The sequence below is a fragment of the Monodon monoceros genome, unplaced genomic scaffold (genome assembly GCF_005190385.1).
Source record: "Monodon monoceros isolate NGI ecotype Baffin Bay Population unplaced genomic scaffold, NGI_Narwhal_1 Super_Scaffold_19, whole genome shotgun sequence".
Lineage (NCBI taxonomy): Eukaryota > Metazoa > Chordata > Mammalia > Artiodactyla > Monodontidae > Monodon > Monodon monoceros.
The window spans coordinates 66,644,902-66,670,306 of record NW_021703775.1 but is presented as its reverse complement, the minus strand read 5'-3'; the positions used below and the strand labels follow the sequence as shown (position 1 = coordinate 66,670,306).

At 37.2% G+C, this 25,405-nt stretch overlaps 1 protein-coding gene across 7 annotated transcripts in view; it reads left to right on the top strand.

Moving 5' to 3' along the window:
- Positions 1-25,405, top strand: part of BABAM2 (BRISC and BRCA1 A complex member 2) — a 475,326-nt gene that overhangs the window by 178,836 nt on the left and 271,085 nt on the right. For all 7 annotated transcript variants that reach the window (XM_029231734.1, XM_029231733.1, XM_029231732.1 and 4 more), the window contains one exon: positions 10,977-11,051. In XM_029231734.1, coding sequence (XP_029087567.1) covers positions 10,977-11,051 — 75 coding nt within the window. The remainder of the gene's footprint in view (positions 1-10,976; positions 11,052-25,405) is intronic.

Sequence of the window (25,405 nt, the reverse complement as noted above, 5' to 3'; positions counted from 1 at the left end):
ATTTGAGCAAACACTGATGCAAGGTGGTTAGGAGCGTTCTACTGATAAGAGTTACAGGCAAGGTTTTTACAGAGAGGAGTTGGACGCAAAGCAAGGAAATTGATTGGCTAGAGCTGAAGTGGTTGCATTTTTTGGGAAAAACTAGTTGGCTGTTTGGGATTGGCTGTTCTTCTTAACCTTGAGCCATTTACAGGAATTGATTCTGGCTTAAGTTGGCTACCAAGGCATTAGAGCCGCCTCATTCTTATGGCCTCATTGCTTGATTACTTTTAGAGCAGTGTGCTTAGAGTGTAAGCTCCTCTAGGGCAGAGACCATCTAGAAATGTGTTGGAGAGAGAAGTGATCTGGGAGGTGGGAGCTTTGGATTCTAATTCTATCATTAGTTGTATTTAAAAAATACTTATTTATTTATTTTGGCTGTGCTGGGTCTTAGTTGCGGCATGCATGCGGGATCTAGTTCCCCAACCAGGGATCAAACCTGGGCCCCTTGCATTGGGAGTACGGAGTCTTACCCACTGGACCTTGCATTGGGAGTACGGAGTCTTACCCACTGGACCACCAGGGAAGCCCCTGTCATTAGTTTTTGTGTGTGTGTGACTAAAGCTTTTCCCTGTGTCACTTTGCTGGAGATAACTACTCTGTCACCCCAACCTTGACACAAAGATTAAATTAGATCCCCTGTGTGCGAAGCAAACAAAATTAAGCAAACGGTGGAGTTGTGTAATACAAAGTATTATTGTTATTATTATTAGCCTTCTTCTGTATATATTTGAAGTAACTTATTATAGTAGTTGCTCAGTAAATTGTAGTTCAGTGATTGCTCCTGTCTTATCTCTGAAACTGCTGTTAATCATAAAGTACCATATGTGGACCAGTGGAAGTTGATATCACCAAGGTGCAGATTAAGTATGGAAAACAAGGGGAAAGGGAGAGTTACTTTTTAAGAAGGAGAGCGTTGCTTATCTTTCCAGGAGTAGTTTTGGAGGGGTTCTGAGGTTGGGGGAACAGATTTCAGGGTATTAGCAAGGGAAGTGGTGAAGACAAAGTAAAGGCAGTAAGTTCAGATAGTATTTGGAGGAAGAAGGAAAAAACATATTAGCTGCAAGAGGCACGGGTCCCATGTTCATTCCCACTAACCAGGTGACATTTACCAACCTTCCTGTCAGGAGTGTTCCAGGTTCATAGCATTTGGTAGCTCAGGTAGCTCTTCAGGTATTTGTGACAGGGAGTAACTAACTTAACATAGGAATTAATGTTAATGGAAAAGTATCTTGAACTGTGCTGTCCAAAACAGGAACCCCTGACTGTACATAAGTGACTGTTGAGCACTTGAAGTGTGGCTGGTCTGAATTGAGATGCATGCAAGTGTGAAATACACAGCAGCGTTCAAAGAATTGGCACAAAAAAGATCTTGTTAATAATTTTTAAATGTTGATAGCATGTGGAAATGATAATATTCTGGATATATTGGGACATATTATTAAAATTAATTTCACCTGTTTTTCTTTATCTTTTTATTTTATTTTTTTAAAAGATTTATTTATTGTTTATTTATTTAATGTTTACTTCTGGCTATGTCGGGTCTTAGTTGTGGCACGCGGGATCTTCATTCAGGCGTGCGGGATCTTTCTTCATGGCACGCGGGTTTTCTCTCCTCATGGCACGCGGGTTTTCTCTCCTCTAGTTGTGGCGTGCAGGCTCCAGGGTACATGGGCTCTGTAGTTTGCAGCACATAGGCTCTCTAGTTGTGGCACGTGAGCTCAGTAGTTGTGGTGTGCGGGCTTAGTTGGGATCTTATTTCCCTGACCAGGGATCGAGCCCAGGCCACTGCTGCATTGGAAGGCAGATCCTTTACCACTGGGCCACCAGGGAAGTCCCTCTTTATCTTTTTACATGTGGCTGTTAGAAAATGTTAAATAATCTCCAATGGCATATGTATATATGGCTCACATTTGTGTATTGCATTCCTTCTCTCTATCTCTCTGTCTCTTGGGCAGCACTGGTCTAGAATGGTGGGAGAGGAGGGCAAGAGTGCTCAGAGAGGGATCAGAATAGCTGGAGGGGGTCTGGAAGTGGATGGCCTTTTCACCGCTGGCCACGAGGATGGTGTAGGTGTTCAGTGACGCCAGTCAGCCACAGGGAGCAGGGGATACAGGGGGCTTCTCATCATCTCCCTTTAATTTATGCTACTTGGGAGTTATGCTCTGATGGCATTTGACCTGTGGCAGGGATAAACTTGTGGCTCTCCTTTGGAAGGAGTGTAGCATGGTGGTCAGATCTATAATAGTCACTTCTTGGAACTGTCCAGATTTGTTTGTTTGTTTTTGTTTTTAACCACATGGAACTATTATGAGTTGAGCATTATTTAAAATAAATGATCCCATGGCAGAGGCTCTCACAATTTTACTGTTTGCGTAATGGAATTTGTTATATTGGATTCTGACCTGTATGTCAGTAGGAGTACTTAGGATCTTGGTCACAGTAGTTTATACCTCAGTTTTTTAGTTTATTCACTAAAAGTAGTGTGTTTGTGTGTGTGTGCGTGTGTATATACCTAAATTGCTTTATATCTCCAGACATTTAAAGTAAACATGATAGCTTTTCCAATCTTACTGACTTTTAAAAGGGCCTTTATTACTGTTTTTTTTTTTTTTAATATAATACAAGCATCAGTAGAAAATTCAAGTTTCCTTTAGCAGCCAGGCCAGTCAAGTGGAAAAGACCTGGTTTTACGGAAACATTATGAAACACAGAGGGAATCCTTTGCCTGCACCTCGCACAGCAGCGTGTGAGGGAGGGCTGGAATGGTGCCGCTTACTTGCATTTGTGAAGCCACTTGTTTGTTCTGAGTCTTGGGTGCCCCATTTTCGATGGTATTTAGTTGTAGGGAGCACCCCTTGCACAATTTCCTCAGCGTGAGGAGAACCTACGAGTCTCTCCAAAGGACCAACTGAGTCTACTTTTTAAAGCCTTCTCTCCACGTAGTAAAAGGAAGAAGATGAAGAATCTTGTATTTGATGTGTTCTGAAAGAAAGCCCCCTCATACTTTTTTAGGACTTTTGGGAAATGTACATATAACCCAACCCTGCCTCCCCCGAAGAGTTTCCTAGTTTTTCAGTTATTTTCAATGAAATTATGCAAACATTAACTTTTTCACTGTAAAAACTGTGGAAATAGTGTTGATTAGATCAGGAGGCACCTAAGCCAAACAGAGTTCTTGCTTGGGATTTTGGAGTTAGTTCTCAGAGTGCGATTGGTCTTGTTATGGGTAGCTGGTCTGTAACATGTAACTCTAGGACCATTTTTTTCTCATATTATTTAGTCAGAAGAATCAGAAAGTGGTAAATAGAAAGTAAGATGAAGCACAGAGAGAGCAGAGATAAGAGACAGAGAGAAAATTCTGGGGGCATTAGAGTCCTTTGAACTGAGGCTGGGCTGCTGCTTTTTTTTTTAACATCTTTATTGGAGTATAATTGCTTTACACTGGTGTGTTAGTTTCTGCTGTATAACAAAGTGAATCAGCTGTATGTATACATACATCCCCACATCTCCTCCCTCTTGCTTCTCCCTCCCACCCTCCCTATCCCACCCCTCTAGGTGTGGGCTGCTTTTTTAATCTTAGATTCCCTGAGATACCGCATATCTTTTAAATAAATTCTCTTTTATTTGCTCAAGTTAGTTTGAATTAGAATTCTGTCACCTGAAACTAAGAGTCTTAACTTAGTTACCTCCGCATCCTGTAAATATCTCTCTCCAAACATCATACTGTAATATTTTGTTTGTCTAATCAAGATAGACAGACTGTATTTTGTTGGTCTTAAGATCTCCATTACCCAGCCTGGGACTTGGCATGGTAGGTGCTCAATAAATGTTTGTTGAATAAATGAATGAGTGCATGAATTGTGAGCATCTCATTATATACACTTTTAATTTTACTTGTCAAATCCCTTAAAATTTCTTTGAGTGGGTAATATGTTCATAGTGTTCAAAAATCAAAATGTATTAAAAGATATATAGTGAAAAGTCCCCCTCCCATCATTGCCTTGTGTCCATCCAAATCAAACCACCTTCCTTTGCTTCTCCCACCTCAGATAAGCACTGGTGTAGCTTTTACCTATTGTAGTTTTTCAGAGTTTCTTTATGCACATATAAGCAAATGGTAACATATAGTACATACTTTTTATGCAAATGGTAACATATATACTCTGTTTTGCACCTTACTTTTGACTTAATATAGCTCAGAGATTTTTTTCCATATAAGCATTCCTTTAAAAAAATAATTGTATATTATTACACTGAATAATTGAACCATAATTTATTTAATTTGAATTCTGTTGTTGGGCATTAAAGTTGTTTTGAATCTTTCGCTGTTACAAGTAAGACTGGAATAAATAATCTTGTACATGTCACTTTGCAGGTGTTCCAGTATGTCTGTAAGATAAATAACTAGAAGTGGAATTGCTGGATCAAAGATTATGTGTGTTTATAATTTTATCACCAGAATGCCCTCATAATGTTTATACCAGTTTATTAACCCAGCAGCAATATATGAGAGTGGTTGTTTCTCCACAGCAGTGCCAATCATAAATCAAACATATTTGCAGGTTTCTGTCAGGTTCCACTTTGCATAATGACTGGGTAGCTCCTATTAGACTAATCCATCCACAGATATAAAGCCATATGCCTCAGGGCACTGGAGAGTGATCAAAAGCAGCAGATACTAGATGGGGGTTGATACTTAGAAGGGAAAGCAGAGCTTATGGGACAAAATCCAAATGTTTAACATGCATGAAAGAAAGCAGGAAAATATTTGATTAAATAATGCCCAGATATTTCCAAATACGGTGGAAGACATACATTTACAGATTCAAGAATCTCAACAAACCCCAACCAAGACAAATGCAAGGAAAAAACAAGGCACATCATAGTCAAAATACTGAAAACCAAACATAAGGAGAAAATTTTAAGTGACCACAGAAAGTAACACTTCATATGTAGGTGAAAATTATTTGTGTCACCACTAACTGTTCACCAAAAACAGTGGAGGTGAGAAGACAGTGCAGTGATATCTTTAAAATGCTGATAGATTTCTGCCAATCTGTTTGGTGGAAAATGATGTTCAATTTAGTTTTAATTTGTATATTTTTTGATATGAATGAGGTTTAGAATATTTTCATATGTTTAAAGAGTTATTTGTATTTCTTTTCTGTTTATCCTTTCCTGTTATTCTCTTGGGCTTTAAATCTCTTTTTCATTAAGAGCATTAGCTCTTTGTGATGGAGTTGAAAATATACTTTCCTCAGTTTGTCTTTTAACATTGCTGATGGTGTTTTTTTGCCATCCAGAAAATTTTTCTATTCAGGTAGTCAAGTTTATCTATCTTTTCCTTTGTGGCTTTTGAATTAGAAAGTCATTCTCCACTGCAAGGTTTTATAAAGACATTCGTCAATGTTTGCTTCTTTACAGTTTTAGTTTTTACACTGAAATTCTTAATCCACTTGGACTTTTTCCTTATATATGATGTGAAATATGGATCTAAGTTTTGTTTATTCCTTTATGGCTCCAGTTGTCCCACAGTATCAATCATGCACTGAATCTTTTTGGGCTTATTTCTGGACTTACTTCCTGTTCCATTAGTCTGTCTGTTGATTTAACACCAGTACTATGCTGCTGTAATTACTGTGTGTTTATATGATGCTCTGTTATCTGGGGTAACTAGCCTCCTCTCATTGCTTTTCTTCTTCACAGTTTTCCTGGCTGGTATTAATTGTCTATTTTTCCACATGGTCTTTTGACTCGGCTTTTTAAAGTTCCCTCAAGTCATGAGCCCCAAAGCCTGAACAGGCCAGGTCTTCTTGAAAATGCTCTCAGAGCACTCTGCCCTTTCATGGATAGTATTTTTCACAGGTTGTAATTTATAGGAGTGTTATTTTGGATTAATGTCTGACTCACTCACTAGACCGTAAGCTCCAGGAGGGAGGGCAGGGATCGTGTCTCTTTTACTCACTGTATTTGCAGTGCCTCGTATAGGGCCTGGCAGATTTTAGGCTCTTAATCTACAGTAATGAATGGATGAATACATTTTAAGTCTTAAGGTTGAGTTCTGACTCTTTATTACTCTCTCAATGACTGCAGGCAGGTTTCTTGACTAAGCCTCAGTTTTCTCATTTCTAAAATAGGTATAAATGAATTATATCTGCTGAACAGGGTTTGGGAATAATTAAATAATATTTATCTTAGAAAACATTTTTGTGAAGTGTGAGATGTTCTAATCAGACTAACTTTGGCTTTCCTTCTCACATGTGGTAGATAATTATGTGTTTAACAAGGAGCATCCTCCAGATTTAGGCTATTGGTTGTCAGAGTCTATTTAAAGAATCATCCCTACCAGGCTGTCCAGCTAAAGTTATAGCCACTGTTGAGTATTTCTTAGCTTTTAGCTACCTAAGCAGTGAGAGCAGTCAGTTTCAGATGACAGCTTGCTTGTTGACAGCGAACAGTCTCTAAGAAAGGAAATAAAATTTCCCTTTGCAGAGCAACCTGGGTTTGGAATCCGTTCTGCACAAGATGTCTACCTGTCACTTCTGAAAGGAAAAGAGAACTATGCCACAGCTGCTATTACCAGAAGAAAAGCTGAGACTTAATAAATTGCCAAAACTCCATGTTGTTATTTTAAGTTACTTGCCAAGGTACTATAACTTGAAAAAGGAACGATGCACATATTTATTGCTAATGCTGGGAAAATTGCCATTAAGGCAGTTGGCAGAACGGCTGACATTTTAACAGTCATAGGTCAGATAATCTTCCACGTCTATCCAAGAGAAGATTTGACCAAGGATTGATAAAAAGAAAATCAAACGATTATGTTGACTTGGCTACATCTAAATGGCTCATTTTCGGCTTACAGGAAAGATTGCTATGGAAGCAATCTTTGACGTTGCAACAGAGTGGCAGTAAATTGCTTGAATAACTGTTGGAACTTCAAATTTAAAAACAAAGGAAGGGTCACTGTCTGAGGGAGAACTCCAGGAGGATTTTTCACTTGTGTTTTGCTCCTCATATGATGTTTATGGCTCAAATTTTACATTAAGGCATGTTTTAAATCACCATTTACTCAGTTTTACAAAAAAAGATTAGCTTATAGGTCACAAGGAAAATCAGTGGCAGAACTGAAAACTGAATTCTAGAACGTTAGTCTCCAACATTTCCAACGCTGTTAGAAACAAGTACTAAGTTTTCTTTATTCTCTCAAAGGCAAAATAAAGAATGTATAGTAGGCTTGAAAGTTGGAGATGATAAAGCACTTTTTATGGTTTCCAGTAGACCAAATTCTTTTCACACTCTTAAGTTTCTTTTATTTTGAATTTAGTTGTGTAAATCAGCCCATTGCTGATAAACACAAATTAATATTAGTCCTGAGATCAGCATTTCTCTTATTACAAATTTAGCTGTATAAATCAGTCTTTTGCCAATAAACATAAATTTATATTAGTTCTAGGATCAACATTTTGAGAAGGGATAAAGTAGGGATTGTCTGAGCATTTTTAAAAGAATGTTGGTCTAAAATAGCCAGTAGAATAAAAATACATTGTACAAACTAAAATAGGGCAAAAGAGCTACAGTGCAGTGCATGGACTAAAATAACTAGTAGTTCAAATGAGTCCAAGTGCTAAATATGTAATTATCTTTCCGACTACCTTATATGTACAAGAGCTGTTTTAATTTTTTAAATCTCACATTTCACTCCTTTTGTTGTTATTTTCAAAAATACACATTTGTTTGTGTATTTTTCACATCTTTGCTCAATTGTTACCTTGTCAGACTCCTCTGTGAAGGAGCTAAATCCCTACCGTTTGAGACTTTTGAGCAAAGGAGGAACATAATCTGATGAGTGTGTTGAAAAGACCTCTCTGCCTGTGGTGATGGGAATCAACTGCAAGTGAGCAAGGGCAGAAGCAGTTAGGGGTAGTTGCAGTCATCCAGGCTGGAGATAATAATGGCTCAGATCAGATGGTTGTGGAGGGGGTGAGAAGTGGCTGGACTGAGGATAGAAATTGACAGTGGAGTCAGTAGGATTTGCTGCCATTTGGAATGTGGAAGCAAGAGAAAGATAGGAATCAAGGATGACGCTGAAGTTTGTGGCCTGAGAGACAGAGAGAATGAAATTGCCATTCACTGAAATGAGGAATAAATATCAAAGGAAAAGCACAAAATCAGGATTTTGGTTTTCATCGTGGTAGTTGGATAAATGAAACCCAAATTAGGAAGAGGTCTGGGATGGAGATAAAATAGTTGGGAATCATCAGCATATAATGGTATTTCAGGTCAAGAACCTGGATGAGCTCACCTGGGGGAGTGTAGATAAAGAAAAGAGGTCTTGGGGTTAAGCGCTGTACACTTCAGCGTTTAGAGGTTGGGGAGACCAGAGGGAGGGCCAGTGGAGAAGCAGAGAAGAGCCAAGAGAGACTGGGATCCTGGAAGTCAAGTAAAGAATGTTCCAGGAAAAAAGTGATCAGCTATGTCGGAATGCGGCTGATAGAACAGTGATAAGATGAGGACTGAGAAATGACCATTGGACTTGGCAGTGGTGTGGTCATTGGTGACCTTGATGAGCTGTTTTGATAGAGAGGTGTGGAGGAAAGGCTGACTGGGAGAGGGTTCTGGAGAGAATAATAAAAGAGGAAATGTAGACCTCAAATATAGACTAATTCTTTACAGGAGATTATTTTGTAAAGTAGAACAGAGAAATGAGATGGGACCTGAAGAGGGATATGAAATCAAGAAAGACCTTTTTAATGATGTTTGCATGCTGATGGGAGTGAGTGGGTAAACAGGAAAAAATAGAGAATATAGGAGAAGGAATGGAGGCAATTGTTGGGAACGTGTATTCTTTTGTGAGTGTTCCTCCCTCTATAGTACTGTGTGCAGCACTAAAGGAAGACGTTTCTGTTCTTCTTCCCAAACTCCTACTGAGCTAGATGCTCCTCTTATAAGTTCCCATATAACTCTGTTGCTCCTATACTTAACCCTTTCAAAGTATGACTTCTTGCACTTAGGGCCAAAGAATCACACCTCACAGGATATGTTAGTCCCCTAGGAGCTTAACATTACGCTAAAACCACATCTTTCTAGCCATTTTGGACTATAACAGAAGGTAAGAATTTTATTAGGATCTTTCACAAACCTCCTCCCGTCCACGATGACGAGCTGTTTATAGATCCTTAAGTAGCTCTTAACTATTCTCTCAAGTGTTGAGTTGCAAGTAGCCTGCACGATTGGGGTTCCGTACTATGTCAAGAATGATTCTGAGGTTTCTGGTCTGAGAGACTGAAAGAATGGAATTACCATTTACTGAAATGAGGAACAAATATCAAAGGAAGAGCACAGCCGCTCAGCTCTCAGGAGTATCGCTGTTTCTCACCGTTGGCATTCCTGGTGACCCAGTGACTGCTGGGACCTCAGCTTTGATTCTGTCCATTTGGTTCTCTCTTTTCTGCCTTTTCTGTCATGGGGTTAGGCTTGTGGTGATGAAGAAGTGCTCTGTCCTTAGCCAGAGGTTGATGTAAGTTAAAAGATGTTGTAAGCAGTAAAACAACACACAACTATGCAGATTGTACTTAGCATTTTTATCTTTTGAGCTCAAGGTTTATATTTCTGTTTGCATTTTCAAGGTTTTAGGTCAGAGTTTTAAAATTAGGGCCAGGACCTTGAAGCCAGTTGCTTGGGTGTTTGTAGAGAGGAGTGGTGGCTCTTGTGGAATCTTCTGTAAGAGGTGTGCATGCCTCCTTATGTGCGTTCATCCACCCATCTATAAAAACTATTTGTAAATGCCTGCTATGTTTAAAGATGCGTTAGGGAGTTTAGGGTGCTCATTTTTTTAAGGGGGGTAGACAGTGGAGATTCAGGGAGCTGTCTAGTGGTCATAATATGAAAAAGGTGGAGACCCACTCTTTAGAGTAGCTCTAGATCATCCCCAGAGTTCTTTATTCAAACAGAATTTCATAATGAAACCCAAGATGTCAAAATCCCAAGCTGCACTGCAGGCTCGCTGTCAGAGAGGCTGGAAGACCCAGGACCCCACCAGCTCAGCACCCCTCTTTGTTGCCTTTGCAGAGGTTTCTTAGAACCCCTAGGTGTCTGCATAGCCCAGTTGGAAAAACCCCTCCTCTAGACTATGCCAAAGTTTTTTAAAAAAACGTGATTCCTTAGCCTTTCCCATCATAAAAAAGAAAAAGTATTGTTATGATTTCCCATCGTCATAAACTGAGAGGGAAACTTTTTTCTTTTACATGAGTTTTCTCTCTTAGAAAAAAATAGAAGCTATTTTTAAAGCTTAGTTAAATGTTTTAAATCACCAAACCTCTGCACGTCTTTCCTATAGAGACTAGTGCATGGAAAGAATTACTGAAAAATTTTAGTTGATGATCATAATATTAGCAGATTGTCAAGTGATTGGAGCCTTATTTGGGGTACCCACTGATGTACTGCTTCATATGCGTGGGTCGAAGTTTGACCTTTGTTTTTACTTCCAGACATACTATAAAGGATTGTGATTTATGTCATTAGCTTATGGGTTATAAATATTAGTGAAGTGGTCTGAATGCTTTAGTAAAGTCAGATGAATCGAATGGGCAGGTCTGTGCCTATTGTTTGGATTAAAAAAAAATCACACATTCATATATTCTTTTCATCCTTTTAAAAAACAAAAAGGTAATACTACTGCATTATAATTCTATTGCACATTTAAAATGCAGATTTAAAAAATTCTAATTGTGCTTTTTAGTAACTAATAATTTAATAGTGCTTTTTGATCCTCCCCTACTTTTTCAACCTTCTTTTCTTGCTTGATGTTAGGAAACCCAAATTGAAGATACCTGCAGTTCAAACAGGTTGAACTTGTGGCCTTGGCTGTAATTGTCACTTCACAATCTATTTTTTATTTTAATCTTATTATTAAACCTTTTTGTTCCCTGCAGACTGGTGAATTTTCAGCTCGTTTCCTTTTGAAGTTGCCAGTGGATTTCAGCAATATTCCCACATACCTGCTCAAGGTAAAAGTGTATGATTATCAGTGTGAGAATGTAAATGAGCTTTTTAAGTCATTATTTAACTCTGAATGTGTGCGTGGTTTGCCAGCATTTTGTTCAGATGATGAATTCTATTAAAAAATATATTACCTGAGGATCCACTGAGTTACTGTTACCTAAAAGCTAAAATAGTAGCCCTAAAAGTCATTTCAAAATGGATTTTTCCTTATAAGACAAAATTAGTAAAAGCAAATTAAACATTGGAAAAAAACCTGCCTTTGGTTAATAATCTTTTGGGGATGAAAGACTCTCTTAGAAATTATCTTAACATGCATTCTGTCTTTAAGTAGGATTGCGTATTAACTATGCTGTGCTAAAGGATGTTTCATTTTCTTTATTTATGTCGCAGTTGATCCCGGGTACCTTGAAAGTTGGACTGTCCTGGAGAGACCTAGAATTGAGTTAGGCCAGTGTATATGGCATTCTTTAAAATATGACGCAGGCAACTTGTGGCTTGGGTGCAGCTACTTTGGGAAGGGGTCTGCAAAATGCTTTGTAGAGGAAATCCAGATCCACACTAGGCTGCGGTTAGTGTGAAAAAAGCCTAAATGGACCAGGGAACCAGCAAGTTCTGAATAGGAAGCCTTAAGACAAAGGCCTAAGTTTATCATAGATGTAGATTTGGGTCGTGATTTAAGGTGTCGCCTCAGCCATCTTCCGCCTGTGGTGATATAGCTTTGCTCTGATGTAAGAAAAATTTCTGCCTTCCAAATTTGATGTTGTTCAGAGAGTTAATGGCATTTATTACAGTGTAGTGAGAAGATAAAAATCCTTGTGCAAGTGTTCCTGCATATTATAGTAGTCATAAATAACATTAGATCTTAATCTTGATAATGACTGGAAATACAGTATAGTCTGGAATATAAACTGTAGACCATAGGAAAGATTAGGGAACACTTTTTTTTTTTAAACATTCTATCCAAGGGACTTACTAGTTTCTTTTCCCCTAAGTAGAACATGGGATTTTTGTGCCTCATTAAACTTTCATTTTTAGTTTCTAGTTGACTGTTTTCCCACTGTGTATCCAAGAGTTGTGACCTGTGATTACCAAGCATAATTAATTTGGTTTTAGCAATTACTTTGCTCTATTAGAATAGCAAGCCAGTCTCTTTGGAAACTCTTAGATCACAGACTCATTGACCTCTATATGTCCAGGTAAAACTCTATTTCTGCTCATTTAAAACAAAATTCAGTAGTATATGAGAGTATATTATTCATATAATCACTTTAATCCATAATTTACAGTTATAGTTCCTTTGTTTTGATCTGTTGGGCCTTTTCAGTTTGAATGGCTGTCCTGTTTGTTTGAACTTAGTGTTGTCTCTGCTCATGTTCTTGAAGGTCAAAGGAAAAAACATACTTCTTGGATCATAATCTATGTATTTTTTTTCTCTTCAAAACCAAATTTCCATATTTTCTATTCTAAGACTTCTAACTTGATTTCTATTCTAACTTCTAACTTCTAACTGTTTTGCCCTAACTTTCCTTGCCAGTCAGATAGGAAAAAGGTGGAACCTATTTGGCAGAATTGGGAACCTCTTTGGCAGAATTGGAAAGCATTTTTCCCTTCCCAAAGTACAATGAAGTGATTTTTCTACTATAGATTAAATGCCTACCTTGCAGCACTAATGTCTTTCTGGATCTTTAGTTCCTGCAGAGAGTAAAAAATACAACAAGGATAAAAAAAGAGAAACTCTTATATAACACAAAACAACGGCAAAAAAATACCTACCTGCATACCAGAAGTAATCCAGAATACCTACTGAGGGTGTTAAGATCTAAGTTCCTAAAGTTGTTGTATCATAATCTTGGGACATTTGGCTATATGCTTAAAACTAAGTTTGCATTAGGAACTGTTCTACATGTTATTTGCATTTGGATGCTCCTGATCTAATTACCTGCCTGCTATCTGATAGTCTAAGTCCAAAAGTAACTTCGTCAAATTCCTAGGGTTAGGATACTCTTCACAACATCAATGTAGTTTTGCCTCACCATCTCAAAGAAATGAAAGGTAAAGTAGAACTTTTAAGTATTGAGATATCATGGAGTTTGACTACATATCCTACCAATTTGCGACCGTGAAATTTTATAACCCTATGATGAAGCCATCATTCACTCATAAGTTTATATTTCCAAGTGTACATGTTTTATCCACCAATGAAATTTGTTGATGTTAGAATGAAAAATCCATTAAGTATTCAGTGATATGATTTTGCCTTATACTATACTCCAAGCATATATGGTTCTTTTTTTTTTGGCTGCGCTGGGTCTTTGTTGCTGCGTGTGGGCTTTCTCTAGTTGTGGTGAGTGGGGACTGCTCTTCATTGTAGTGCATGGGCTTCTTGTTTCGGTGGCTTCTCCTGTTGCGGAGCACGGGCTCTAGACGTGATGGCTTCAATAGTTGTGGCACGTGGGCTCACGAGTTGTGGCTCGCGGGCTCTAGAGCACAGGCTCAGTAGTTGTGGCACACAGGCTTAGTTGCTTCGCAGCATGTGGGATCTTCCCGGACCAGGGCTCGAACCCGTGTCCCCTGCATTGGCAGGCAGATTCTTAACCACTGTGCCACCACGGAAGTCCACGTATATGGTTGTTACATGGGATAGAATGAATTTATTCTGAAAATGAGTCCTGACTTTAGTGTCTGAGTTTTATTTTTAGTTGTGGTAAGTCAAAGGGTTAGATAAATCATTGACATAAAAACTCAGTCAGTAAAAAAAAAAAAAAAAAACTTCTGTATTAATTAGGATTCTTTATTTCTGGGTGATAGGACTGCAGCTCAAACTAGTATAAATGAAATGGGAAATGTGGTACAAATCCTCTGCTTCCATAGTCCATGTAGCAGGCAATAAATTACAGGTAGGCATAGACTGACTTTCCCATGTCTGTCCTACTTGGGCCCAGGGGTGCACCCCTGAACTTCTCAACTGAAGAGAATACGCTCCATCCATGTTGTTGCAAATGGCAAAATTTCATTCTTTTTTATGACTGAGTAATATTCCATTGTATATAAGTACATCTTATTTATCCATTCAGCGGTTGATGGACATTTAGGTTGCTTCCATATCTTGGGTATTATAACTAGTGCTGCTATGAGCATGGGGGTGCATGTATCTTTTTGAATTAGTGTTTTTGTTTTCTTTGCGTAAATACCCAGGAGTGGAATTGCTGGATCATGTGGTAGTTCTATTTTTAGTTGTCTGAGGCACCTCCATACTGTTTTCCACAGTGGCTGCACCAATTTACATTCCCACCAACAGTGTACCAGGGTTCCCTTTCCTCTGCAGCTTTGCCAACATTTGTTGTTTGTGACCTTTTTGATGATAGCCATTCTGACAGGTGTGAGGTAATATCTCATTGTGGTTTTGATTTGCATTTCTCTGATGATTATTGATGTTGAACATATTTTCACGTGCCTGTTGGCCAAAGGTATGTTTTGTTTTGTTTTGTTTTTTGGAAAATGTTTATTTTAATTCTGCCCATTTTAAAATCGGTTGTTTATTTATTTATTATTTTATTTTTTTTAAAAAAATTTTCATTGAAGTATAGTTGATTTACAATATTGTGTGTACAGCAAAGTGATTCAGTTATACATACATATATTCTTCTTCAGATTCTTTTCCATTGTAGGTTATTATAAGATACTGAATATAGTTTCCTCTACTATACAGTAGGTCCTTATTGTTTATCTATTTTATGTATAGTAATGTGTATCTGTTAATCCCAAACTCCTAATTTATTCCTGCCCCACCCCCATTCCCCTTTGGTAACCATAAGTTTGTTTTCTATGTCTGTGAGTCTATATCTCTTTTGTAAATAAGTTCATTTTTATCATTTTTTTTAGATTCCACATATAAGTGATATCATATGATATTTGTCTTTGTCTGACTTACTTCATTTAGTATGATAATCTCTAGGTCCATCCATGTTGCTGCAGATGGCATTATTTCATTCTTTTTTATGGCTGAGTAATTTCGAATTAGAGTTTTCATCTTTTCCAGATACATGCCCAGCAGTGGGATTGCTGAATCATATGGTAACTCTACTTTTAATTTTTTAAGGGACCTCCGTAATGTTCTCCGCAGTGGCTGCACCAATTTACATTCCCACCAACAGTGTAGGCAGGTTCTTTTTTCTCCACACCCTCTCCAGTGTTTATTTTTTGTAGACTTTTTGATGATGGACCTTCTGACTGGTGTGAGGTGATACCTCATTGTAGTTTTGATTTATTTCTCTAATAGTTAACAATGTTGAGCATCTTTTCATGTGCCTATTGGCCATCTGTATGTCTTCTTTGGAGAAATGTCTATTTAGGTCTTCTGCCCACTTCTTGATTGGGTTGTTTTTTTTTTTGATATTGAGCTGTATGAGCTGTTTGTATGGGTTGTTTATTTTTTTGACAGTGAATTGTATGAGCTGTTTATATATTTTGGATAGTAACTCCTTATTGGTCATATCATTTGCAAATATTTTTTCCCATTTGGTAGGTTGCCTTTTCATTTTGTCGATGATCTCCTTTGCTGTGCAAAAGCTTTTAAGTTTAATTAGGTCCTGTTTGTTTATTTTTCCTTTTGTTTTCTCTGCCTTAGGAGACAGATCCGAAAAATATTGCTGTGATTTATGTAAAAGAGTGTTCTGCCTATGTTTTCTTCTAGGAGTTTTATGGTTTCAGAACTTACATTCAGATCTTTAATGCATTTTGAGCTTATTTTTGTATATGGTGTGAGAAAATGTTCATATTTCATTCTTTTACATGTAGCTGTCCAGTTTTCCCAGCACTGCTTATTGAAGAGATTGTCTTTTCCCCATTGTATATTCTTGCCTCCTTTGTCATAGATTATTTGACCATAGGTGTGTGGGTTTATTTCTGGGCTCTCTATTCTGTTCCATTGATCTATGCATCTGTTTTTGTGCCAGTACCATACTGTTTTGATTACAGTAGCTTTGTGGCATAGTCTGAAGTCGGGGCATGTAATACCTCCAGCTTTGTTCTTCTTTCTCAAAATTCTTTTGGCTATTAGGGGTCTTTTGTGTTTCCATATGAATTTTAGAATTATTTGTTCTACTTCAGTGAAAAAATGCCATTGATATTTTGATAGGGGTTGTATTGAATCTGTAGCTTACCTTGTGTTGTGTGCTTATTTTAACAATATTAATTCTTCCAATCTGTGAACACGTTATATCTTTCCATCTGTTGTGTCATCTTCAGTTTCTTTCATCAGTGTCTTACAGTTTTCTGAATACAGGTCTTTTACTTCCTTAGGTAAGTTTATACCTAGCTATTTTATTTTATTTTTTTGGATGTGATTGTAAATGGGATTGTTTCCTTAATTTCACTTTCTAATAGTTCTTTGTTAATGTATAGAGATGCAACAGATTTCTGTATATGAGTTTTGTATCCTGTAACTTTACTGAATTTATTGATGAGCTCTAGTAGTTTTTTGGTGGCATCTTTAGGATTTTCTATGTATAGTATCATGTCATCTGCAAACAGTGACAGTTTTACTTCTTCCTTTCCAACTTGGATTCCTTTTATTTCTTTTTCTTGTCTGATTGCTATGGCTGGGACTTCCAGTACTATGTTGAATAAAAGTGGTGAGAGTGGGGCGCTATCATTCTTTCATATAGTAGGGGAAAATAGGTAATAGCGTGACTGTTGAAAAAGTGTGTGTATGACAGTCACAAAATGTGACTTGTCATCAAAGATTGAGTATTAGTAAATTTGCAGTTTTAAAATTCCTCACTCTCCTCACCTTTCCTTAAGAACTGGGGAGGATTTTGCATTCTCGGCAGCCGGAAGAAGAGTATTAGGCTGATTAATCTCCCTGGATTTTTTTTTTTAATGAATTCTTGCATTGTTCTTTATTATTTGGAATTATTTGAAAGTCCATTTATTTTTACATATTTTCTAGGAAGGAAACTGATAACTTCCCCCAAATATTCTCTTTTTTAAAATATAGCAAGCTTGTTAGAGTGATATGTGTTGATTATAGTTTTTTCTCAGCAAGCATAAGGTAGCAAACATTAACAAGCCCGCTGATCCTGATAAATGAATATAAATTCAAAGACTATTCATTACAAAATTTTTTCTCTAAACCACACATTTTAAAAGATGCTTCAGAATTTGATACCTTTTAGAGGCAAGAATATACAATGGAGAAGAGACAGTCTCTTCAATAAATGGTGCTGGGAAAACTGGACAGCTACATGTAAAAGAATGAAATTAGAACACTCCTTAACACCATACACAAAAATAAGCTCAAAATAGATTCAAGACCTAAGTGTAAGGCCAGACACTATAAAATTCTTAGAGGAAAACATAGGCAGAACACTCTATGACATAAATCACAGCAAGATCCTTTTTGACCCACCTCCTAGAGAAATGGAAATAAAAACAAAAATAAACAAATGGGACCTAATGAAACTTAAAAGCTTTTGCACAGCAAAGGAAACCATAAACAAGATGAAAAGACAACCCTCAGAATGGGAGAAAATATTTGCAAATGAATCAACAGACAAAGGATTAATCTCCAAAATTTACAAGCAACTCATGCAGCTCAATATCAAAAAAACAAACAACCCAATCCAAAAACGGGCAGAAGACCTAAATAGACATTTCTCCAAAGAAGATGTACAGATTGCCAACAAACACATGAAAGGAAGCTCAACATCATTAATCATTATAGAAATGCAAATCAAAACTGCAATGATGTATCACCTCACACCAGTCAGAAGGGCCATCATCAAAAAATCTACAAACAATAAATGCTGGAGAGGGTGTGGAGAAAAGGGAGCCCTCTTGCACTGTTGGTGGAAATGTAAAATGATACAGCCACTATGGAGAACATTATGGAGGTTCCTTAAAAAACTAAAAATAGCACTACCATACGACCCAGCAATCCCACTACTGGACATGTACCCTGAGAAAACGATAATTCAAAAGGAGTCATGTACCACAATGTTCACTGCAGAACTATTTACAATAGCCAGTACATAGAAGCAACCTAAGTGTCCATCGACAGATGAATGGATAAAGAAGATGTGGCACAATGCAATATTACTCAGCCATAAAAAGAAACGAAACTGAGTTATTTGTAGGGAGGTGGATGGACCTAGAGTCTGTCATACAGAGTGAAGTAAGTCAAAAAGAGAAAAACAAATACCATATGCTAACACATATATATGGAATCTAAAAAAAATGGTTCTGAAGAACCTAAGGGCAGGACAGGAATAAAGACACAGACGAAGAGAATGGACTTGAGGACACGGGGAGTGGGAAGGGCAAGCTGGGACGAAGTGAGAGAGTGGCATGGACATATGTACATTACCAGCTGTAAAATAGATAGCTAGTGGGAAGCAGCTGCGTAGCATTGGGAGATCAGCTCGGTGCTTTGTGACCACCTAGAGGGGTGGGATGGGGGGGAGGGGGGGAGGGAGACACAAGGGGGAGGAGATATTGGGATATATACATATATATATATATGTATAGCTGATTCACTTTGTGATAAAGCAGAAACTAACACACCATTGTAAAGCAGTTATACTCCAATAAAGATGTTAAAAAGAAAAAACCAAGAATTTGATACCTTTTAGTTTAGGGAATTTTTTGGATCCAATAAAGTCACACTTAATAAGCAGCTTTTAGCAATAAAGACTGCTTTAACTCACTCTTGTGAAATCTGGTTTTAAACAAAACAGTTGTCTGGTGCTTGAAAGACCATAAAGAATTCACAGGAAACCCTCATCTTATCTGAAAGGAAATAGTTTCTGTCTAATCAAATAGGAGTAGGCATACTTTTATAAAAGTAGGAATGTGTACCTGGAAGAACGTGCCATAAAAGTAGAGTGCTTTTAATTCCAGTAATAATTCTACTTTATCATTGCTAAAATTGAGCCAAAATCTGCATTTGAGGCGTAATCACACGATAGTAAAATTTTAGGCTTGTAGGCCATGTGGTCTCCATCACAACTACTTAACTTTGCTGTCACAGCATGAAAGCAGCTACGGACAATATCCAAATCAATGATTGTGTCTGAATCCCAGTAAAACTTTGTTTAAAAAAATAGACATTGGACTGGCTTTGGACTGCAGGCAATTGTTTGCTGATCCCTTTCCTAAATTATGGGATGGAGGGTGGGGGAAATTCTTCACAAAGGCACCTGGGGCATCATAGAAAGATGAGAAAAAGGATTTGGTTCAGTGAGTTTAAGTGGATTTTAATACCATGGTCTCTTTGTTTTTATTTTACTAGCACCTTCAGCTTGGTTGAAGTCTCCCTCCCTCTTTTCTTCCCTCCTCTCTTCCTTTCCTTCCTTGTTTTCTTCCTTCCTTTATTCCATCTTCTCTCTTATTTTTAAATAATCTGTTAGCAGCATACAGTTTACTAAATTTTCTTCCAAGTCTTAGTTTCCCTAACTGTTAAAATGTGGTTAGGCTATAGCACAACACATTGGATTGTTGGGAATATCAATGAGATGATGAATATTATGGTACTTAATACATTTCTGAGCTTGGAGTACATGCAGAAAAGAAATGGTTTTGATTTTATTTAGTCATTAATTTATATTTCAAAGTATTGAATTTATTGTGGTCTAGGAAGAAAGTAAGCATTTCATTGAAATTAAGATAGAGTAATGTTTACTACTTCTTTTTTCTTCTGTCCTGTTTTTCCCCCGTCTAGAATTCAAAACCCAAATTTTCACTTGCCCCAAATTTTCAGATATAATTTATGGTAATTCTGACAGTAGTATTTTTCCCTACTGAAAATGAAGAATAGTCACAGGCAGCTTCTGTGAACTTCCTCCTTTCAGTTTTCTTTTATTGTTTTCTTTTGCTTTTATTTTTTTATGGTGTACTTGTGTTTTTATCTTCTAAATTATAATTTTAGAATGGAGCTGTGTCTCAAATCACTGTCAGTTGACCTGCTTTGCTACCCTGTCCCCATATATCTTGATAGTTCTTCAAGTACAGTGTATTCTGTTACATACAATGCTTTAGTAACGTGGATTAGTTCACACACAACTGATAAATAGTGGAAGTATGTCAGTATAAGGCAGAAGTTGCCATGGTTTAGTTAATAGTTTGACCACTGAATAACAGCAGCTGAATGCAAGTACACTAATGCAGATGAACTAACAAGCTGTGGAGGGTTTTTGTATGGCACACAATGTCCATTCACTCCATTCCTTTCACGTGGCTCAGTTTTGCTGTACACTCTGTATTTAAGTATTTGTCGCATGATTTCTCCCCATCTTTGTGGAAAAGAAACAAACACAAGGCAATAAGCCAGAGCTTTTCCTCTCTGGCATCATTACATTTTGTCCAAAACCTGCTTCTCCGCTGTAACTTCTAATGATGATGTCCCTCTACTCTTTCCCATAACTCAGCAGTTTCAACCTTTCCTTGTAGCCCCTTTCATTAAGTTATCTTCAGCTCTTTTAAAGTCCTATATTTAGTATAATAATTCTTTGTTTGTTAGGAATATAGCATGTCATTTTAAGTATATTAGAGTTTTATTGGATTTACTTTGGTTTTTGTTAATGCTGTGGTTACAAAGTTGTACAAGTGACTAACTGTAAAGTAAGGTCTAGCCTTGCCATATTTTTCTCATAAGCCTCTTATTCTTAATGTGTAGTTTACTAAAATGCAATTTTTAAAGGAATGCATTTTCACATTACAGCAAAAACAATCGTATTCAAACAACCAGAGATTCTGTTCTTTTATAGGCTAGGCAGCTTTAGTCCTTTATACTTACATGTCATAAGATTTTTAAAACCTTCTCTGTCCTCATACTTCGCTTCAGGAGGTATTCCAGATTGCCAGCATCTCTCTTAAACTGTGGTGTCCAGAAATAAGCACAAAATTTCAGATAGGATTGATCAGGTCAGTGTTCATTAGAACTTTGAACTTCACCATTTATTGAGTATTTATTGAGTTTGTAAAAAAACCCCAGACTTCCTTGTTTTTCTAATCCTGTTTTATGCAGCTGGTTTTTTAAGGCAAAGTATAGACTAATCCCTTCATACTGTCCTTTTGAATTTACCCTTTTTGTTCAGCCTGTTTATGGGGGAGGTATTGCCACCTATAATTCAGAAAGGGAAGTATGGATTGGAACCAAGTAGCACAGTGAGGGTAACAGGAATTACGGGCTGTGATCATTACAGGTTTACCATTTTTTATTCGGAGCTGTTTTCTCAATGGTGACATTTCCTCTCCCCACATCATAAGGTTACCACCTGGCACATGACAGGGCTAGTGTCAGTTTATCAGTGTCATCTGTTACCATTAATCCATTTTCATCAATCAGCGGACCTGCAATTCAAATAAAAGTAAAATCTGGTTTGGGGCATAAGATGATTGCATAGTCAATAGTAATGCAAGTCATAATAATTTCAGTACCCTAAGAGAAGTACAAAGTTCTTTAATGGGTTGGTGAGAGATTACATCTAGTTAGAAAAGACCTTTATAAAGGAGGTGACATTTGAAATGGGCCTGAAAGACTCGTACTGATAGAGAGAAGCTAGGGACAATATGAGCGTGGTTTTAGGTGGCAATGAAAGAACATTTGGAGAACAGCAGAAATGTCTAGTTTGCCTAAATCACAGAACATGTATACAGACTAGTGGGAGATAAGAAAAGAAAGGCATTTTAAAGATATAATGATACAGACAGAGCCTTAAATATTCAACTAGGGAGTTTAGAGATTGTTTTGAGTAATTGCTTTGAGTAGTACTATGACTGGGATTGTATTTAGGAAGAGAAGTGTGCCAGGAGACATATATAAAATGATTGAGGAGAAGGAAGAGGGAAATGAGGCTGATAGTCAGGGTTCAAGGGGTGTAAAACTGAATATTAAGGCTCTAGGTGACCACATTTCAGACTTGCTGAAGTTTTCATACCTGTTAGCTGACGTGCTTACTCACCTAACTCAATGATCAACCTGAGAAAATGAGAGAGAGGAAGGGTGCAGTCAGAACGTTCTAGTCAGTGCTACCCAGAGTGTATGTTTTGGTTCATGGTGAGATAAGTACAGAATTGATAGTCTTTAGAAACGTTTAAAGCAATTTGACAGAATAATCATGTCTGTTGACTCTAATGATAAGAATATTGGGTTTGCATTTTGATGTTTAAAATTTTTTTCTTTTTATAAGAACGAATTTTTAATGTATTTTATGAAGCCGTCAATCTGTGAAGGATTAGGAAATGCAGACATCCCTTGGTGTCCATACATTTGTTCTCTACATCTGTGTCTCAATTTCTGCCCTGCAAACTGGTTGATCTGTACCATTTTTCTAGGTTCCACATATATGCGTTAATATACGATATTTGTTTTTCTCTTTTTGACTTACTTCACTCTGTATGACACTCTCTAGATCCATCCAAGTCTCAACAAATGACTCAGTTTCGTTCCTTTTGATGGCTGAGTAATATTCCATTGTATATATGTACCACATCTTCTTTATCCATTCAACTGTCGATGGGCATTTAGACTGCTTCCGTGACCTGGCTATTGTAAATAGTGCTGCAATGAACACTGGGGTGCATGTGTCTTTTTGAATTATGCTTTTCTGTGGGTATATGCCCAGTAGTGGGATTGCTGGGTCATATGGTAGTTCTATTTCTAGTTTTTTAAGGAATCTCCATACTGTTCTCCATAGTGGCTGTATCAATTTCCATTCCCACCAACAGTGCAGGAGGGTTCCCTTTTCTCCACACCCTCTCCAGCATTTGTTGTTCATAGATTTGCTGATGATGCCCATTCTGACTGGTGTGAGGTGATACCTCATTGTAGTTTTGATTTGCATTTCTCTAATGATTAGTGATGTTGGGCAGCTTTTCATGTGCCTCTTGGCCATCTGTATGTCTTCTTTTGAGAAATGTCTATTTAGGTCTTCTGCCCACTTCTTGATTGGGTTGTTTGTTTTTTTGATATTGAGCTGCATGAGCTGTTTATATATTTTGGAGATTAATCCTTTGTCTGTTGATTCATTTGCAAATATTTTCTCCCATTCTGAGGGTTCCCTTTTTGTCTTGTTTATGGTTTCCTTTGCTACGCAAAAGCTTTGAAGTTTCATTAGGTCCCATTTGTTTGTTTTTGTTTTTATTTCCATTTCTCTAGGAGGTGGATCAAAACATACTTTGCTATGATTTATGTCAAAGAGTGTTCTCCCTATGTTTTCCTCTAAGAGTTTTATGGTGTCCAGTCTTACATTTAGGTCTCTAATCCATTTTGAGTTTATTTTTGTGTATGGTGTTAGGGAGTGTTCTAATTTCATTCTTTTACATGTAGCTGTCCAGTTTTCCCAGCACCACTTATTGAAGAGACTGTCTTTTCTTCATTGTGTATCCTTGCCTCCTTTGTCATAGATTAGCTCACCATAAGTGCGTGGGTTTATCTCTGGGCTTTCTATTCTGTTCCATTAATCTATATTTCTTTTTTTGTGCCAGTACCATATTGTCTTGATTACTGTAGCTTTGTAATATAGTCTGAAGTCAGGGTGTCTGATTCCTCCAGGTTCGCTTTTTTCCCTCAAGACTGCTTTGGCTCTTCAGGGTCTTTTGTGTCTTGATACAGATTTTAAGATTTTTTGTTCTAGTTTTGCAAAAAATGCCATTGGTGATTTGATAGGGATTGCATTGAACCTGTAGATTGCTTTGGGTAGTATAGTCATTTTCACAATGTTGATTCTTCCAATTCAAGAACATTGTATAACTCTCCATCTGTTGGTATCATCTTTAATTGCTTTCATCAGTGTCTTATAGTTTTCTGCATACAGGTCTTTTGTCTCCCTAGGTAGGTTTATTCCTAGGTATTTTATTCTTTTTGTTGCAGTGGTAAATGGGAGTGTTTCCTTAATTTCTCTTTCAGATTTTTCATCATTAGTATATAGGAATGCAAGAGATTTCTGGGCATTAATTTTGTATCCTGCAACTTTACCAAATTCACTGATTAGCTCTAGTAGTTTTCTGGTGGCATCTTTAGGATTCTCTATGTACAGTATCATGTCATCTGCAAACAGTGACAGTTTTACTTCTTTTCCAATTTGTATTCCTTTTATTTCTTTTTCTTCTCTGATTGCCATGGGTAGGACTTCCAAAACTATGTTGAATAATAGTGGTGAGAGTGGACATCCTTGTCTTGTTCCTGATGTTAGAGGAAATGCTTTCAGTTTTTCACCATTGAAAATGATGTTTACTGTGGGTTTGTTGTATATGGCCTTTATTATGTTGAGGTAGGTTCCCTCTATGCTCACTTTTTGCAGAGTTTTTATCATAAATGGGTGTTGAATTTTGTCCAAAGCTTTTTCTGCATCTGTTGAGATGATCGTATGGTTTTTATTCTTCAATTTGTTAATATGGTATGTCACATTGATTGATTTGAACATATTGAGGAATCTGTGAATGCCTGGGATAAACATGATCATTTTGTATGATCATTTTAATGTGTTGTTGGATTCTGTTTGCTAGTATTTTGTTGAGGGTTTTTGCGTCTATATTCATCAGTGATATTGGTCTGTAATTTTCTTTTTTTGTAGTATCTTTGTCTGGTTTTGGTATCTGGGTGATGGTGGCCTCATAGAATGAGTTTGGGAGTGTTCCTTCCTCTGCAATTTTTTGGGAGAGTTTGAGAAGTGTGGGTGTTAGCTCCTCTTAAATGTTTGATGGAATTCACCTGTGAAGCTATGTGGTCCTGGACTTTTTTTGTTGGAAGATTTTTAATCACAGTTTCAATTTCATTACCTGTGATTGGTCTGTTCATATTTTCTGTTTCTTCCTGGTTCATTCTTGGAAGGTTATACCTTTCCAAGAATTTGTCCATTTTTTCCAGGTTGTCCATTTTATTGGCGTAGAGTTGTTTGTAGTAGTCTCTTAGGATGCTTTCTATTTCTGCGGTGTCTGTTGTTACTTCTCCTTTTTCATTTTTAATTTTATTGATTTGAGTCCTCTCCCTCTTTTTCTTGATTAGTCTGGCTAATGGTTTATCAATTTTGTTTATCTTGTCAAAGAACTAGCTTTTAGTTTTATTGATCTTTGCTATTGTTTTCTTTGTTTCTATTTCATTTATTTCTGCTCTAATCTTTATGATTTCTTTCCTTCTACTAAGTTTGGTTTTGTTTGTTCCTTCTCTGTTTCCTTTAGGCGTAAGGTTAGATTGTTTATTTGAGATTTTTCTTGTTTCTTGAGGTAGGCTTGTATAGCTATAAACTTCCCTCTTAGAACTGCTTTTGCTGCATCCCATAGGTTTTGGATCGTCGTGTTTTCATTGTCATTTGTCTCTAGGCATTTTTTGATTTCCTCTTTGATTTCTTCAGTGATCTCT